At 42.6% G+C, this 18,066-nt stretch overlaps 2 protein-coding genes across 6 annotated transcripts; both read left to right on the forward strand.

Annotated features, from left to right (window-relative positions):
- Positions 1-1,379: 1,379 nt before the first annotated feature.
- LOC113569435 (C-C chemokine receptor type 5-like) lies at positions 1,380-7,887 on the forward strand. Its single transcript, XM_035530623.2, has 4 exons — positions 1,380-1,452; positions 1,853-1,892; positions 2,614-2,688; positions 3,045-7,887. Exons 2-4 carry the CDS (start codon positions 1,855-1,857, stop codon positions 4,078-4,080), a joined length of 1,149 nt encoding a protein of 382 aa, XP_035386516.1. The 5' UTR covers positions 1,380-1,452; positions 1,853-1,854; the 3' UTR covers positions 4,081-7,887.
- An 868-nt stretch (positions 7,888-8,755) lies between these two features.
- Positions 8,756-16,500, forward strand: LOC113569102 (C-C chemokine receptor type 5-like). Of its 5 annotated transcripts, XM_035530619.2 has the most exons (5): positions 8,871-8,886; positions 9,037-9,115; positions 11,642-11,681; positions 12,408-12,482; positions 12,839-16,500. In XM_035530619.2, the coding sequence occupies exons 2-5, from the start codon at positions 9,037-9,039 to the stop codon at positions 13,872-13,874; spliced, it is 1,230 nt and encodes a 409-aa protein (XP_035386512.1). In that variant the 5' UTR covers positions 8,871-8,886; the 3' UTR covers positions 13,875-16,500. The 5 variants fall into 5 exon arrangements, with proteins under 5 accessions (XP_081552879.1, XP_035386513.1, XP_081552881.1 ...); XM_081696753.1 differs by having other exon boundaries at positions 8,756-9,115; XM_035530620.2 differs by having other exon boundaries at positions 8,760-11,257.
- The last annotated feature ends 1,566 nt before the right edge of the window (positions 16,501-18,066 follow it).

Consider the following 18,066-nt stretch of genomic DNA (forward strand, 5'->3'; position numbering starts at 1 on the left):
AGCATATTTAGCTGAGTCATTTTGTACTGTCATGTAGAATTAGTTTGATACTGTAAAAAAAATGCCGATACATGCTGCAGTTATAAAGGGAGAGATTTTCCTTCCACACAGCATGACAAAAATACAACAGTGTGGGAGAGAAAAAAAGATTTAACAAAAAAAGGGAAATAAGTTCAGGAAAATAAATAATAACTTTAAGAAATTTGATGGTGTTAAATTTTCGTGCATAAAGTGTCACGGTACGGCCCCTCCCCCGAACGTCTCCTCGTGTGTGTGTGTGTGTGTGTGTGTGTGTGTGTGTGTGTTTGTCAATGTGGCCACACCCTCCTTGTGTCTCACACCAGCTCCTCATTGTGTCGTTATCATATATGTATAAAAGTCTGTTGTTTACGCGTTTGTGTCGTCAGTGTTTGACCGAATTAGTGTGTGTGTTGACGTGAATGTTATATGTACAATAAAAATGTATGTTTGTTACATGTGACTCGTGCCCGTAACTTTCTACAGCTCCTCAAGTTACATAAAGGCAAATGGCTGCTTTGTTTAAAAAAGTCTTTGTTTAAAGATTTTGTTGATTTTATGAGAAGCGAGATCTGGAAATTCCTTAAAAAAGAAGATAAAAAAGAAACATAAATTTTAGCTTTTTTCCAAAGACACAGTCAATTTTATACAACACATTGATGAGATAGATAATATTGTCAGCCTTTAGTTCTAACTATAGTTAATAAACTTTAAGATGATACTTTTTTTCAGGAGTATCAGGAGGTCATAGAGATGTCACATCAAAGGCCATGTTCAACCAGATCGTTATCGATGTCATGTGATTACGACCTGGGAGTGACTGCACACGAGGCCGGTTACTACCAGGCTCCGTTGGCATGTCAGCTGTGGACCTCGGCAGTATGCTGACTTAAAGAATAAGATGAGGTGTTACTGTTTGTAACCCTCACCCAGAGTTTGCCCAGCTGTGTTTATCGTTCTAGGTGATTAGGCCATCGAAATATTGGGGGGTTCACCCTTCTATCCCCACCCCGAGAGTAATCCAACACGTCTACCCCAATTTCATAAAGTCCTCTGGGTCCATTGCTTTTCATGCCCCACGATTCCAAATGTTGCGCATGCACATTTTGTCTTCCATTACGTACAAGCTTACCTGTAAATTACAAGTGGAGTACTTCACAAGGCATGTGCACACAACCACAACCTGAGCATTACTGACCAGCCGCTGGGGTTGTGAGCACGAGTGCTTAGCTCAGCCCTTTTCACTATATTAAAATAGTCCAGAGCCAATCATGTGATTGCTATGCCTCTGGCTGCAAAATACTCACATGCAAACTGTCATGTATTCATATGCAGAACCCCCTCACTCACTAAAGGAAGTCTGTAAACCAGACCTGAAACAGCTACTTTATATCCATTTTGGCTTTAAGTCTGAGAATCCATTTGTCAAATTTGGTAAGTATTTGCTACAAATGTTGTCCCCTGTACTATTATACACGACTTAAATAATCTTTTAAGGAAAGAAGTTTTTTATTGTGCATACATTGTTCATTTATTGCATGTTGGCTCTTTTGCTTGTTTGACTTTGGCCTGTGTGCAAGAACCTCTTGTGTATTTTTCAGTGTAGAGAACAGAGTTTCACCAGTTAATTTTTGCAGCTGACATTTAGTTCAGTAACCAAATGGTTCAGTAACCAAATGGTGTTTTGCAGAAGAGATGCGCAGTATGTGGTTTAGCTGGGTCTACGGCTGACTGGCTACAGACTCGCTGGCTTTTCATATTTCTGCTTAAAAAAAAAGTTCACTTGAATTAAATAAAGCAAGAGGCATCTGTGTTTTCTTTTCTTGAATGGCAGCAATGGAGAACAGCACTGCCTCTCTCCTCATAACACTCAGGTAAGAAGATCAGTTTGTATCTCGTTTCTGTGGTGTAACGCACAGCTGATAGGACATCTGATAAAATCTGCTTTCAGAAAAAAAGAAATAAAACCCACTGTCGGTTTCTAGCTCAGAAATGCTTTTAAGGCAACTATTTTATTTGGACTTGAATATAAAAATTGATGAAAAAAAACACCCAAACGCACGCTTGATTAAGAGTGAAAAACCATGGACAAATAAAAAGCTTCTTAATTTGATGAAGAGTGCCATGGAGATTTCCTTTTATGTGGAAAACATAGGTGTGTCAGTGAGCCTCTGACATTTGCGTTTATCCGTGAGAATACATCAGCACTCCATTTAAAAATGCCTAGAACTAACTTGCTCACTGTGGATCTCAACCAGTAGACCTCTGTCTAAATGTGAGCTTATCGTCAAGCAACTAGACCAAGAGTAAATTAATGTGATCACATTACGAAACCACTCGGCACCATTAATTACAGTATAATGTATTGAGTAATGATGAAAAATATCAGATTATCATGTTGTTGCAGATTATCATGTTGTTGCACATTTTTATTAGTATGTTGTACTACAATTAATAGCAGTTACACTGTGTATGAACGTGGGTAAAAGTTGTGGTTAGGTAACGTGTTACTGGTATCTCACACTTCTTGAGAAGAGACTTCTAAAGTTCGGAAGTAAGCGTGTTGCTCTTCTCTGTCTTCCTTGCTGTTTTCAGTCTCATTGCCAGCACGATCTCTGCTTGGAACAATATAACAAGTGCACCAAAATACACAACTGAACCCGATGTCAGGTGAGGTTTAAAACATACTTATGTCTATAATACTAGATCAGCATTGCAGCTCGAAGCCCTAAACTAAGACAATCATTGTTAAACTCGACCGATAGACCTGTGTTTAAAAGGTCCGTCTTAGAGTACGATTTCCATCATGTGATTATTCAACAGAGCAGAAAGAGATTAATACTCCTTCTTGTGTACTCCATTATGGCTCATTTTTCAGCCACTGGAGTTACTGTTTCATAAAAAAAGGATCTTGAGATTGGAGTTGTAAGGTCTGTGAACATATATCAAGCATGGGGATTATTAGGCTAGTCATAATCCTCTTTATAATCCTTCAGCATTTCTCTAAATTCCTCTTGTTTTTGCAGCACTGAAGACATTTATTATTACTATTACAATACTGACATTGATGAGAGCTTTGGAATCTGTGATTATGGAAGCCATGACAAGCACTTCCTTCCTGTACTCTACTCCCTCTTCTTCGTGGTGGGCTTCCTCGGCAATGCCCTGGTGGTGTGGGTCATCCTGGGGGGAGCTCATCTAAGAAGCATGACCGACGTATGCCTGCTCAACCTGGCTTTCGCCGACCTGATCTTGGTCATCTGTCTGCCCTTCCTGGCCCACTACGCCAGGGACCACTGGGTTTTCGGGAGTGCCATGTGCACCGTTGTCCTCGGCTCGTACTACGTCGGCTTCTACAGTGGCATCTTCTTCATCGTATTGATGAGCGTGGACCGATATCTGGCCGTGGTGCACGCCGTGTTCGCACTGAGGATCCGAACAAAGGCGTTCGGGATCCTGTCCAGCGCGCTTGTCTGGATGGTCGCCGTGATGTCGTCTTTCCCCGAGCTGATGTACCTCCGTGTGGAGACGTTCAACAACACACAGCTCTGCAGTGCTTATCAAAATAAGCATAAGCAGCACGACTTGAGGGTGATTGGGGTCATTAAGATGAATGTCCTGGGCCTGCTATTGCCTCTGGCCGTCATGGGGTTTTGCTACTGGAATGTGCTGCGTCGGCTCCTCAAGCTGCGCGCCTCCAAGCAGCAGGCCGTCCGCCTCGTCGTCGTGGTGATGGCTGTCTTCTACTGCTGCTGGACCCCGTACAACATGGTGGCGTTCCTCAAGAACCTGGAACTGAAGGGCATCTGGGAAATGGACTGCGAGTCCAGCAAAAGGATCCAGGTATCTCTGCAGGTGACAGAGGCCATAGCCTACTCCCACAGCTGCCTCAACCCTTTCCTCTATGTGTTCATGGGGGAGAAATTTAAGAGGCAGCTTGTAAAACTTCTGCGCAAGACACCATGCATCAAACTGCAGTTCATGAAGAAGTACTTCCCCTCAGTGACGGGCTCGGTGTATTCACAGACCACGACCGTGGAGGAGCGTTCCACTGGCCTCTGAACAGCAGCAGTCACGGGGCTGTCAAAATCTCAGTTTACAACTCCAGAGCAGTAAAAGGATCTTCTCTCATTTTTTTTGTCTGTTGACACAAGGATAATTGGTTTCTAGACCAACAAATGGATGGGAACTAGATTTAAACATGAGGAGTTTTTTGCAGTCTCCAAGGAGAAGAAATGTAATAGTTTGTAAATAAAACTGGATCTCAATATATCCCTTAAGACTTTCTCAAAGACGTTGACATGAATCAAATATTCCCCAGTTTTTGAGCAAGTAGAAATGGAAACTTCAGATAAACTGAAAGAAGTATGAGCAGCAAAAATCTTACATGGTGGAAATATTTTCCACAGTAGTTTTGGTTGTGCAGGTACGCCTGTAGAGTGTTTCTGTTGGCTCAAAACCCAAACCTGGTGTCAGGGTAAAGTGTGAATCTGGGTCAGGCTCTCAACCACAGCCCTTTTACCATGAACCCCACAGTGACGGGTTAACTTTGCTTCTGCATTAATCAGCCATACTTTTCTCATGCAGTGAAACCTCTTGCCCAAGCAAAGCCCTAACAGCAGGCAGACTGCCACACTGCTTCACGCAACAGCACATGGAATCGGGACCCAAAGACTTCTTGCTGGGGTCGATTGGATTTGTGTCACTCAATCTACGACGTGTTCCAGTTTGCTCTGACACATATTGGTTCACACTTTCACCACATCACTAGCCTCAACGTGTGCTGTATGGCACAGTGGGAAACCCCAGTAAAAATGGACTGATCTGAGTTTGGAATTGGCTTTGTTTCACTTAGACCATTCAGACTATCTTTGTACAAAACAGCATGAGTCATGATGTAAACCTTAATTGTTTTTTTTAATTATTACTTAACTGCTTTCATTTAATTAATGAATGGATTGTTATGTTTGTATAGTGATTTTGCTTGAAAATCCACTGTAAGTCACAAAGTGTGTTCACACCTAGTACAATCAATGCGCACCAGCAGTTCTGGTGGAGATTGAGAGCTCCGAGATGTCAGAGATGTGACTGCCCAGAAATTTGGCCCATTCAGACCCAGAAACAGTTCACGTGTACCAGTGTGGTGCCATCCAACTGATTCATCTCATATTCAGAAATGAGAAACACATTGCTTACCACACAGGGACTGTCCCAGTTTACAGACAAAAATGTTAACTCTGTTGATCTCAGCTGCCATTTAGCCTAAAGTGTCAGAGTATTAGCCCTGTCACAGCAAAGGGGCCAATGGGTAGGACACTCGAACAGGAATCAGCTGATAAAAATACCAGCAATACCACCACTCATCACACTGCTCTGCATTCTGCCACGTTGCACTGAATGTGGCTGTCTAAGAATATTAAAGCCCAGAGGTGTCTGTTCATACCTCTCTTGTGCACCTTTTCATACTTCCTTTTCCTGTAGACCAGCTAGTCAGGCCTGAAGTTCGTATAGTTAATGAATACTACTACTAATATTACCAACACTGCCACCTCCCCTGCTACTATCATATTTTTATGCTTCTAGTACTCTTCTAATATTATTATAGATGGTGTTATGTGCATCTATTCCTCAAAACTGATGACCAGAAGGTAGCTGGATTTCTCTGCCTGTGGAGTGGACTAGTGTTAAAAGTAAACCCTCCCTACCAGTGGACTGGACTAGTGTTAAAAGTAAACCCTCCCTACCAGTGGAGTGGACTATGGTTAGGGTAAACCCTCCCTACCAGTGGAGTGGACTAGGATTAGGGTAAACCCTCCCTAACAGTGGAGTGGACTAAGGTTAGGGTAAACCCTCCCTACCTGTGGAGTGGACTAGGGTTAGGGTAAACCCTCCCTACCAGTGGAGTGGACTAAGGTTAGGGTAAGCCCTCCCTACCAGTGGAGTGGACTAAGGTTAAGAGTAAACCCTCCCTACCAGTGGAGTGGACTAGGGTGAGGGTAAGGTAAACCCTCCCTACCAGTGATTTGGACTAAGCTTAGGGTAAGCCCTCCCTACCCGTAGGATAAGGGTAAGGTAAGCCCTCCCTACCAGTGGAGTGGACTATGGTTAGGGTAAACCCTCCCTACCAGTGGAGTGGACTATGGTTAGGGTAAACCCTCCCTACCAGTGGAGTGGACTAAGGTCAGGGTAAGCCCTCCCTACCAGTGGAGTAGACTAGTGTTAAGAGTAATCATTCCCTAACAGTGGAATGGACTAGAGTTAGGGTAAACCCTCCCTACCAGTGGAGTGGACTAGGGTTAGGGTAAACCCTCCCTAACAGTGGATTGGACTAAGGTTAGGGTAAGCCCTCCCTACCAGTGGTGTGGACTAACGTTAGGGTAAGTTCTCTCTACCAGTGGAGTGGACTAAGGTTAGGGTAAGCCCTCCCTACCCGTAGTGTAAGGGTAAGGTAAACCCTCCCTACCAGTGGAGTGGACTAGGGTTAGGGTAAACCCTCCCTACCAGTGGAGTGGACTAGGTTTAGGGTTAAGGTTAGGGGACTAGGGTTAGGGTAAACCCTCCCTAACAGTGGAGTGGACTAAGGTTAGGGTAAGCCCTCCCTACCAATGGAGTGGACTAAGGTTAGGGTAAGCCCTCCCTACCAGTGGAGTGGACTAGGGTTAGGGTAAACCCTCCCTAACAGTGGAGTGGACTAAGGCTAGGGTAAGCCCTCCCTACCAGTGGAGTGGACTAAGGTTAAGAGTAAACCCTCCCTACAAGTGGAGTGGACTAAGGTTAGGGTAAGCCCTCCCTACCAGTGGTGTGGACTAAGGTTAGGGTAAGTCCTCTCTACCAGTGGAGTGGACTAAGGTTAGGGTAAGCCCTCCCTACCCGTAGGGTAAGGGTAAGGTAAACCCTCCCTACCAGTGCAGTGGACTAGGGTTAGTGTAAACCTTCCCTACCAGTGGAGTGGACTAGGTTTAGGGTTAAGGTTAGGGGACTAGGGTTAGGGTAAACCCTCCCTACCAGTGGATTGGACTTGGGTTAGTGTCTTGAATTGAACGTGTGTTTTCCTGGTCAGGGTCTCACCTCGCACTCCCCTCCCTTATGGTCTTAACTCAAACTAGAATTAAAATTAGAATGAATATTAGAATATGTAATCTTTTAGGACTGAAAGCATTAAAACACCAGAGGGATGTGACAGTAACAGTCTTAGCCTCGTCTACTCTCTCTTCTCTTGCACAGGAAGCAGCCACTGCTGTTTCAGACAGTGGATGATGGTTTCTTGCTCGTGACTATGGGGATTCACTGCAGAATGTGACTCTGGACCTTTGCTGTGTTGAGCTGTGTGCTCTACGCATCCCTGGAGCACTGGTGTAGCTACAGTGGGGGGGCTGGGGTTATTAAACATTTAATTTTTTATTTGATGAAGAGTGCCATGGAGATTTCCTTTTATGTGGAAAACAAATGTGTCACTGAGCCTCTGAAATTTGCATTTATCCATGAGAATACATCAGCACTCCTTTAAAAAATGCCTAGAACTACGTTGTTCACTGTGGATCTCAACCAGTAGACCTCTATCTAAATGTTGGCTTATTGTCAAGCAACTAGACCAAGAGTATATGAATGTGAACGCATTACGAAACCACTCGGCACCATTAATTACATAAAGAGATCTTCTCTCAATCTTTTTTGTCTGGAGACAATAAAATAAAACTGGATCTCAAAATATCCATTTGGACTTTGTCAAGGACGGCGACATGATTTCACCTAGACCATTCAGAGCATCTTTGTACACAACAGCATGATTTACTCATGATGTAAACCTTCATTGTTTTTTATTATTATTTAACTGCTTTCATTGAATTAATAAATGGATTGTTATGTTTGTATAGTGATTTTGCTTGAAAATCCACTGTAGGTCACAGAGTGTGTTCACACCTAGTATGCGCACCACGCACCAGCAGTTCTGGTGGAGTTGAGGGCTCCGAGATGTCAGAGATGTGACTGCTCAGAAATTTGGCCCATTCAGACCCAGAAACAGTTCACGTGTACCGGTGTGGTGCCATCCCAGTGATTCATCTGACATTCATCTGACATTCAGGAAGGTGCCATTCCCAAACTGTTCCCACAACGTTGGGAGAATGAAATTGTCCAAATTCTTTTGGTATGCTGAAGCAGTAACAGTTCCGTTCACTGAAACTAAGGGGCCGAGCCCAACACCCGAAACACAAGCCCATACTATAATCCCCCCTCCAACAAACTTTACACTTGGCACAATGCAATCAGACAAGTTCCGTTCTCCTGGCAACTGTCAAACCCAGACTCATCCATCGGATCGCCAGACGGAGAAGCGTGATTTGTCACTCCAGAGAACACGCCTCCACTGCTCTAGAGCCTAGACACGTGCTTTACACCACTGCATCTAACGCTTGCATTGCGCTTGGTGATGTAAGGCTTGGATGCAGCCTGCTTGGCCATGGAAACCCATTCCATGAAGCTCTGAAGGCCACTTGAAGATTGGAGGTCTGTAGCGACTCTGCAGAAAGTTGGCGACCAGTACGCACTATGCATCTCAGCATCCACTGACCCCGCTCTGTCATTTTACGTGGCCTAACACTTTGTGACTGAGTTGCTGTCATTTTCAATCACTTCCACTTTGTTATCATTCCACTGACAGTTGACTGTAGTAGTGACAAAAGTTCACAACTGGACTTGTTGCACAAGTGGCCTTCTATCATGGTACCATGCTGGAATCCAATGAGCTCCTAAGAGCAGCCCATTCTTTCACAAATGTTTGTAGAAGCAGCTTGCATGCCTAGGTGCTTGGCTTTATACACCTGTGGCCACGGGAGTGATTGGAGCACCTGAATTCCATGATTTGGATGGGTGAGCGAATACTTTTGGCATTATAGTGTATGAATGAATGAAGGATACAAAACCAAAATAAGAGCAAATTACAGAAGTGATCGTTTGGGCAGTAATAGGGTGGAGTCAGTTCATTTCTCTTTAAATTCATGTTCCTGCTTCTATTTTGAGATGACACGGCAAGTCAAGAATCCAGAGAACATCATGCTAGCGTTCAGTACTACCCGATGCTCTATGGCTGTTTACAGAGGTGAGTTCCAAAAGCTAGCCTGCTGATGATTAATCAATAGCACTGATATCACTGAAATCAAACAAGACTTTGTCTTCTGTGAAACCACAAAAATAACTAAATACAGAAAACTAATTTCAGATACCTTGGATTAATTATTAAACAGCATTTAGCAAAATTTAAAATTTCAATGTTTGATGATTTCAGTGGGAGGAAAGAATCATGCACTGATTGAAAATTGTGTTTGAAAACTGTGTTTACGTGCTGTGTTATAGCCTACTTGTTATAAACCTTTGATTAATTGATAACCGAATGTGAACCACAAATTATGATGTTAAATAAGCTGTATTGATAAATCTAAGTTGGTAAGACTTGACCAAAGAGCAAAAATTATGGCAAAGTTTGCTGCTCTTGCAGAGGGGCTTCACCAATCAAGCTAAATAAGGTCTAAATTTCTTAAAATAACAGATATGACAGTGAACCTTTGCCAGTTGACCACTGGTATTCAATCAAGTTTTGTTTTTTTTTTGCATTGGCAGTTTCTGCAAAAACTAATTGATTATGCAAGTTTATATTTAATCAACAAATTATATAAAAACAAATTTGCCCACTTTTAAAAACCAGTCTTTACTTGATGTAAGAATTAAAATGCTTGCTCTAGTGTTTTGTAAAGCAGATTTTTGTTTATCCAAAGAAATATTATACGCCATTACTAAAATAGTTTAAAAAAAAACTGTTTTTAAAAACAATCAATATTTATTTATTTTTATGTAATTACAAAGGAAGCACATGTGATGCGACGAGGCAAATAAGATGCAGAGAAGGGGCACGTTCAAACATACGTTTAATTAACACAGAGACGACACACTAACACCGCACTAAACACCTTTCAAACACCAACAACACGTACTACAACACAAGAGACATGTATACACGCACGAGGATTACACATAATACAGAACAGGTGGACGACACGAAAGGACGTGGCAACACGGACGAACACACACACACACACACACACACACCAAGACGTTTGAGGAGGGGGCGGGGCCGTAACGTGACAGCATATGTGTATATGTGTATATGATAAGATACAGCTTTATAGAGTGGGTGACTTTCGTCCTGCAATAAGATACAGTTTCAGAAGACTCTCAGTGAAGTTTTGGGTATCAGGTTTGTAATTATACCCATTTAATTGCATTTGAAGTTACTATAATATAATTAAAATGTTAACTATGTGATGAAGCAACTGTTCAAGAGTTCAGGCCCCAAGATTCCCTTAGGTCTCCCGAAGGTGCGATTTCCTGTGTTTGAGGCCATGAGTCAAGCTGAAAATATGAAATGTTTTTTTCACCCTTTCACAAGTTTGTCACGTGTTCAATCATTTGCTAAATCCCCTTACCTGTACGCAAGTCTGTATATAGACCAGAGCAAAAAGTACCGAGTTCTGTCCTAATGAACAGATGATGTAATAGATGATGTCACATCAAAGGCTATGTTCAACCAAATTGTTATTGATGTCATGTGATTACGACCTGGGCGTGACTGCAAACGAGGCCGGTTGCTACCAGGCTCCGTGAGCATGTCAGCTGTGGACCTCGACATTATGCTGACTTAAAGAATAAGATGAGGTGTTACTGTTTGTAACCCTCACCCAGAGTTTGCCCAGCTGCGTTTATCGTTCTAGGTGATGATGCCATCGAAATGTTGGGGGTTCACCCTTCCATCTGCACCCTGAGAGTAATCCAACATGTTTACCCCAATTTCATATAGTCCTCTGGGTCGATTGCTTTTCATGGCCTCTGATTCCCGGTGTTGGGCCTGCACATTTTCTCTTCCATAATGTACAAGCTTACCTGTAAATTACAAGTGGAGTACTTCACAAGGTATGTGCACACAAGCACAACCTGAGCATTACTGCCCAGCCGCTGGGGTTGGGAGCACGAGTGCTTAGCTCAGCCCTTTTCACTATATTAAAATAGTCCAGAGCCAATCATGTGATTGCTATGCCTCTGGCTGCAAAACACTTAGATGCAACCTGTCATGTATTCATATGCAGAACCCCCTCACTCACTAAAGGAAGTCTGTAAACCAGACCTGAAACAGCTACTTTGTTTTATTTCCATTTTGGCTTTGAGCCGGGTAATCCATTTGTCAAATTTGGTAAGTATTTGCTACAAATGTTGTCCCCTGTACTATTATACACGACTTAAATAATCTTTAAAGGAAAGAAGTTTTTTATTGTGTATACATTGTTCATTTATTGCATGTTGGCTCTTTTGCTTGTTTGACTTTGGACTGTGTGCAAGAACCTCTTGTGTATTTTTCAGTGTAGAGAACAGGGTTTCACCAGTTAATTTTTGCAGCTGACATTTAGTTCAGTAACCAAATGGTGTTTTGCAGAAGAGATACGCAGTATGTGGTTTAGCTGGGTCTACGGCTGGCTCGCTACAGACTCGCTGGCTTTTCATATTTCTGCTTTAAAAAAAAGTTCACTTGAATTAAATAAAGCAAGAGGCATCTGTGTTTTCTTTTCTTGAATGGCAGCAATGGAGAACAGCACTGCCTCTCTCCTCATAACACACAGGTAAGAAGATCAGTTTGTATCTCGTTTCTGTGGTGTAACGCACAGCTGATAGTACATCTGATAAAATCTGCTTTCAGAAAAAAAGAAATAAAACCCGCTGTCGGTTTCTAGCTCAGAAATGCTTTTAAGGCAACTATTTTATTTGGACTTGAATATAAAAATTAATGAAAAAAAAACACCTAAATGCACGCTTGATTAAGAGTGAAAAACCATGGACAAATAAAAGGCTTCTTAATTTGATGAAGAGTGCCATGGAGATTTCCTTTTATGTGGAAAACAAAGGTGTGTCAGTGAGCCTCTTAAATTTGCGTTTATCCATTAGAATACATCAGCACTCCATTTAAAAATGCCTAAAACTAAGTTGCTCACTGTGGATCTCAACCAGTAGACCTCTGTCTAAATGTGAGCTTATCGTCAAGCAACTAGACCAAGAGTAAATTAATGTGATCACAGTACGAAACCACTCGGAACCATTACAGTGTAATGTATTGAGTAATGATGAAAAATATCTGCTTTTACTTCTAATCTGTCTTTACATAATTTATCAGTGTACAGATTATCATGTTGTTGCACATTTTTATTAGTATGTTGTACTACAATTAATAGCAGTTACACTGTGTATGAATGTGGGTAAAAGTTGTGGTTAGGTAACGTGTTACTGGTATCTCACACTTCTTGTTCGGAAGTAAGCGTGTTGCTCTTCTTTGTCTTCCTTGCTGTTTTCAGTCTCATTGCCAGCACGATCTCTGCTTGGAACAATATAACAAGTGCACCAAAATACACAACTGAACCCGATGTCAGGTGAGGTTTAAAACATACTTATGTCTATAATACTAGATCAGCGTTGCAGCTCGAAGCCCTAAACTAAGACAATCATTGTTAAACTCGACCGATAGACCTGTGTTTAAAAGGTCCGTCTTAGAGTACGATTTCCATCATGTGATTATTCAACAGAGCAGAAAGAGATTTATACTCCTTCTTGTGTACTCCATTATGGCTAATTTTTCACCCACTGGAGTTACTGTTTCATAAAAAAAGGATCTTGAGATTGGAGTTGTAAGGTCTGTGAACATATATCAAGCATGGGGATTATCAGGCTAGTCATAATCCTCCTTATAATCCTTCAGCATTTCTCTAAATTCCTCTTGTTTTTGCAGCACTGAAGACATTTATTATGAATATTACAATACTGACATTGATGAGAGCTTTGGCATCTGTGATTATGGAAGCCATGACAAGCACTTCCTTCCTGTACTCTACTCCCTCTTCTTCGTGGTGGGCTTCCTCGGCAATGCCCTGGTGGTGTGGGTCATCCTGGGGGGAGCTCATCTGAGAAGTATGACCGACGTATGCCTGCTCAACCTGGCTTTCGCTGACCTGCTCTTGGTCATCTGTCTGCCCTTCCTGGCCCACTACGCCAGGGACCACTGGGTTTTCGGGAGCGCCATATGCACCGTGGTCCTCAGCTCGTACTACGTCGGCTTCTACAGTGGCATCTTCTTCATCGTATTGATGAGCGTGGACCGATATCTGGCCGTGGTGCACGCCGTGTACGCACTAAGGATCCGAACAAAGGCGTTCGGGATACTGTCCAGCGCACTCGTCTGGGTGGTCGCCGTGATGGCGTCTTTCCCCGAGCTGATGTACCTCCGTGTGCAGACGTTCAACAACACACAGCTCTGCAGTGCTTATCAAAATAAGCATAACCAGCATGACTTGAGGGTGATTGGGGTCTTTAAGATGAATGCCCTGGGCCTGTTATTGCCTCTGGCCGTCATGGGGTTTTGTTACTGGAAGGTGCTGCGTCGGCTCCTCAAGCTGCGCGCCTCCAAGCAGCAGGCCGTCCGCCTCGTCGTCGTGGTGATGGCTGTCTTCTACTGCTGCTGGACCCCGTACAACGTGGTGGCGTTCCTCAAGAACCTGGAACTGAAGGGCATCTGGGAAACAGACTGCGAGTCCAGCAAAAGGATCCAGGTATCTCTGCAGGTGACAGAGGCCATAGCCTACTCCCACAGCTGCCTCAACCCTTTCCTCTATGTGTTCATGGGGGAGAAATTTAAGAGGCAGCTTGTAAAACTTCTGCGCAAGACACCATGCATCAAACTGCAGTTCATGAAGAAGTACTTCCCCTCAGTGACGGGCTCGGTGTATTCACAGACCACGACCGTGGAGGAGCGTTCCACTGGCCTCTGAACAACAGCAGTCACGGGCTGTCAAAATCTCAGTTTACAACTCCAGAGTAGAAAAAGGATCTTCTCTCATTTTTTTGTCTGATGACACAAGGATAATTGGTTTCTAGACCAACAAATGGATGGGAACTAGATTTAAATATGAGTACTTTTTTGCAGTCTCAAAGGAGAAGAAATGTAATATTTTGTAAATAAAATTGGATCTCAATATATCCATTTGGACTTTCTCAAAGACGTTGACATGAATCAAATATTCCCCAGTTTTTGACCAAGTAGAAATGGAAACTTCAGATAAACTGAAAGAAATATGAGCAGCAAAAATCTTACATGGTGGAAATATTTTCCACAGTAGTTTTGGTTGTGCAGGTACGCCTGTAGAGTGTTTCTGTTGGCTCAAAACCCAAACCTGGTGTCAGGGTAAAGTGTGAATCTGGGTCAGGCTCTCAACCACAGCCCTTTTACCATGAACCCCACAGTGACGGGTTAACTTTGCTTCTGCATTAATCAGCCATACTTTTCTCATGCAGTGAAACCTCTTGCCCAAGCAAAGCCCTAACAGCAGGCAGACTGCCACACTGCTTCAGGCAACAGCACATGGAATCGGGACCCAAAGACTTCTTGCTGGGGTCGATTGGTTTTGTGTCACTCAATCTACGACGTGTTCCAGTTTGCTCTGACACATATTGGTTCACACTTTCACCACATCACTAGCCTCAACGTGTGCTGTATGGCACAGTGGGAAACCCCAGTAAAAATGGACTGATCTGAGTTTGGAATTGGCTTTGTTTCACTTAGACCATTCAGACTATCTTTGTACAAAACAGCATGAGTCATGATGTAAACGTTAATTGTGTTTTTTAATTATTACTTAACTGCTTTCATTTAATTAATGAATGGATTGTTATGTTTGTATAGTGATTTTGCTTGAAAATCCACTGTAAGTCACAAAGTGTGTTCACACCTAGTACAATCAATGCGCACCAGCAGTTCTGGTGGAGATTGAGAGCTCCGAGATGTCAGAGATGTGACTGCCCAGAAATTTGGCCCATTCAGACCCAGAAACAGTTCACGTGTACCAGTGTGGTGCCATCCAACTGATTCATCTGATATTCAGAAATCAGAAACACATTGCTTACCACACAGGGACTGTCCCAGTTTACAGACAAAAATGTTAACTCTGTTGATCTCAGCTGCCATTTAGCCTAAAGTGTCAGAGTATTAGCCCTGTCACAGCAAAGGGGCCAATGGGTAGGACACTCGAACAGGAATCAGCTGATAAAAATACCAGCAATACCACCACTCTTCACACTGCTCTGCATTCTGCCACGTTGCACTGAATGTGGCTGTCTAAGAATATTAAAGCCCAGAGGTGTCTGTTCATACCTCTCTTGTGCACCTTTTCATACTTCCTTTTCCTGTAGACCAGCTAGTCAGGCCTGAAGTTCGTATAGTTAATGAATACTACTACTGCTATTACCAACACTGCCACCTCCCCTGCTACTATCATATTTTTATGCTTCTAGTAGTCTTCTAATATTATTATAGATGGTGTTATGTGCGTCTATTCCTCAAAGCTGATGACCAGAAGGTAGCTGGATTTCTCTGCCTGTGGAGTGGACTAGTGTTAAAAGTAAACCCTCCCTACCAGTGGAGTGGACTATGGTTAGGGTAAACCCTCCCTACCAGTGGAGTGGACTAGGGTTAGGGTAAACCCTCCCTACCAGTGGAGTGGACTAGTGTTAAAAGTAAACCCTCCCTACCAGTGGAGTGGACTAAGATTAGGGTAAGCCCTCCCTACCTGTGGAGTGGACTAAGGTTAGGGTAAGCCCTCCCTACCAGTGGAGTGGACTAAGGTTAGGGTAAGCCCTCCCTACCACTGGAGTGGACTAAGGTTAAGAGTAAACCCTCCCTACCAGTGGAGTGGACTAGGGCTAGGGTAAGGTAAACCCTCCCTACCAGTGTAGTGGATTAGGGTGAGGGTAAGGTAAACCCTCCCTACCAGTGGTGTGGACTAAGGTTAGGGTAAACCCTCCCTACTAGTGGAGTGGACTAAGGTTAGGGTAAGCCCTCCCTACCAGTAGGGTGAGGGAAAGGTAAACCCTCGCTACCAGTGGAGTGGACTAGGGTTAGGGTTAAGGTTAGGGGACTAGGGTTAGGGTAAACCCTCCCTACCAGTGGAGTGGACTAGGTTTAGGGTTAAGGTTAGGGGGCTAGGGTTAGGGTAAACCCTCCCTACCAGTGGAGTGGACTTGGGATAGTGTCTTGAATTGAACGTGTGTTTTCCTGGTCAGGGTCTCACCTCGCACTCCCCTCCCTCATGGTCTTAACTCAGACTAGAATTAAAATTAGAATGAATATTAGAATATGTAATCCTTTAGGACTGAAAGCACCAGAGGGATGTGACAGTAACAGTCTTAGCCTCGTCTACTCTCTCTTCTCTTGCACAGGAAGCAGCCACTGCTGTTTCAGACAGTGGATGATGGTTTCTTGCTCGTGACTATGGGGATTCACTGCAGAATGTGACTCTGGACCTTTGCTGTGTTGAGCTGTGTGCTCTACGCATCCCTGAAGCACTGGTGTAGCTACATTTGGGGGGCTGGGGTTATTAAACATTTAATTTTTTAATTTGATGAAGAGTGCCATGGAGATTTCCTTTGATGTGGAAAACAAATGTGTCAGTGAGCCTCTGAAATTTGCATTTATCCATGAGAATACATCAGCACTCCATTAAAAAATGCCTAGAACTAAGTTGCTAACTGTGGATCTCAACCAGTAGACCTCAATCTAAATGTGGGCTTATTGTCAAGCAACTAGACCAAGAGTATATGAATGTAAACGCATTACAAAACCACTCTGGACCGATGACACGGCAAGTCAAGAATCCAGCGAACATCATGGTAGCGTTCAGTACTACCCGATGCTCTATGGCTGTTTACAGAGGTGAGTTCCAAAAGCTAGCTTGATGATGATTAATCAATACCACTGATATCACTGAAATCAAACAAGACTTTGTCTTCTGTGAAACCACAAAAATAACTAAATACAGAAAACTAATTTCAGCTACCTTGGATTAATTATTGAACAGCATTTAGCAAAATTTAAAATTTCAATGTTTGATGATTTCAGTGGGAGGAAAGAATCATGCACTGATTGAAAATTGTGTTTGAAAACTGCGTTTAAGTGCTGTGTTATAGCCTACTTGTTATAAACCTTTGATTAATTGATAACCCAATGTGAACCACAAATGATGATGTTAAATAAGCTATATTGATAAATCTAAGTTGGTAAGACTTGACCAAAGAGCAAAAATTATGGCAAAGTTTTCTGCTCCTGTAGAGGGGCTTCACCAATCAAGCTAAATAAGGTCTAAATTTCCTAAAATAAGAGATATGACAGTGAACCTTTGCCAGTTGACCACTGGTATTCCATCGTTTTGTTTTTTTTTTTGTTTTTTTTTGCATTGGCAGTTTCTGCAAAAAATCATTGATTATGCAAGTTTATATTTAATCAACTAATTATATAAGAACAAATTTACCCACTTTTAAAAACCAGTCTTTACATGATGTCAGAATTAAAATGCTTGCTCCAGTGTTTTGTTAAGCAGATTTTTTTTTCCCCAAGAAATATTATACGCCATTAATAAAATAGTTTTAAAAAACCTATTTTTAAAAACTATCAATATTTTATTTATTTTTATGTAATTACAAAGGAAGCACATGTGACGCGACGAGGCAAATAGGATGCAGAGAAGGGGCACGTTCAAACATACGTTTAATTAACACAGAAATGACACACTAACACCACACTAAACACCTTTCAAACACCAACAACACGTACTACAACACAAAAGACATGTATACACGCACGAGGATTGCACATAATACAGAACAGGTGGACGACACGAAAGGACGTCGCAACACGGACGAATACACACACACACACACACCCACACACACACACACACACACACACACACACACACCAAGACGTTTGAGGAGGGGGTGGGGCCGTAACGTGACAGCATAAGTGTATATGATGTCTATATGATAAGATACAGCTTTATAGAGTGGGTGACTTTCGTCCTGCAATAAGATACAGTTTCAGAAGACTCTCAGGGAAGTTTTGGGTATCACGTTTGTAATTATACCCATTTAATTGCATTTGAAGTTACTACAAAATCATTAAAAAGTTAAATA

This window comes from Electrophorus electricus, chromosome 14 (genome assembly GCF_041902795.1).
Source record: "Electrophorus electricus isolate QZ-2024a chromosome 14, ASM4190279v1, whole genome shotgun sequence".
Lineage (NCBI taxonomy): Eukaryota > Metazoa > Chordata > Actinopteri > Gymnotiformes > Gymnotidae > Electrophorus > Electrophorus electricus.

Excerpts from the sequence above, each read along its gene's own strand:
- LOC113569435 (XM_035530623.2), top strand. The coding sequence starts at position 1,855 with ATGGAGAACAGCACTGCCTCTCTCCTCATAACACTCAG. Across the intron at positions 1,893-2,613 it reads TCTCTCCTCATAACACTCAG|TCTCATTGCCAGCACGATCT; the intron begins GTAAGAAGATCA and ends TGCTGTTTTCAG. Across the intron at positions 2,689-3,044 it reads ACAACTGAACCCGATGTCAG|CACTGAAGACATTTATTATT; the intron begins GTGAGGTTTAAA and ends TTGTTTTTGCAG.
- LOC113569102 (XM_081696753.1), top strand. The coding sequence starts at position 8,920 with ATGAATGAAGGATACAAAACCAAAATAAGAGCAAATTACAGAAGTGAT. Across the intron at positions 9,116-11,641 it reads CTCTATGGCTGTTTACAGAG|CAATGGAGAACAGCACTGCC; the intron begins GTGAGTTCCAAA and ends CTTGAATGGCAG. Across the intron at positions 11,682-12,407 it reads TCTCTCCTCATAACACACAG|TCTCATTGCCAGCACGATCT; the intron begins GTAAGAAGATCA and ends TGCTGTTTTCAG.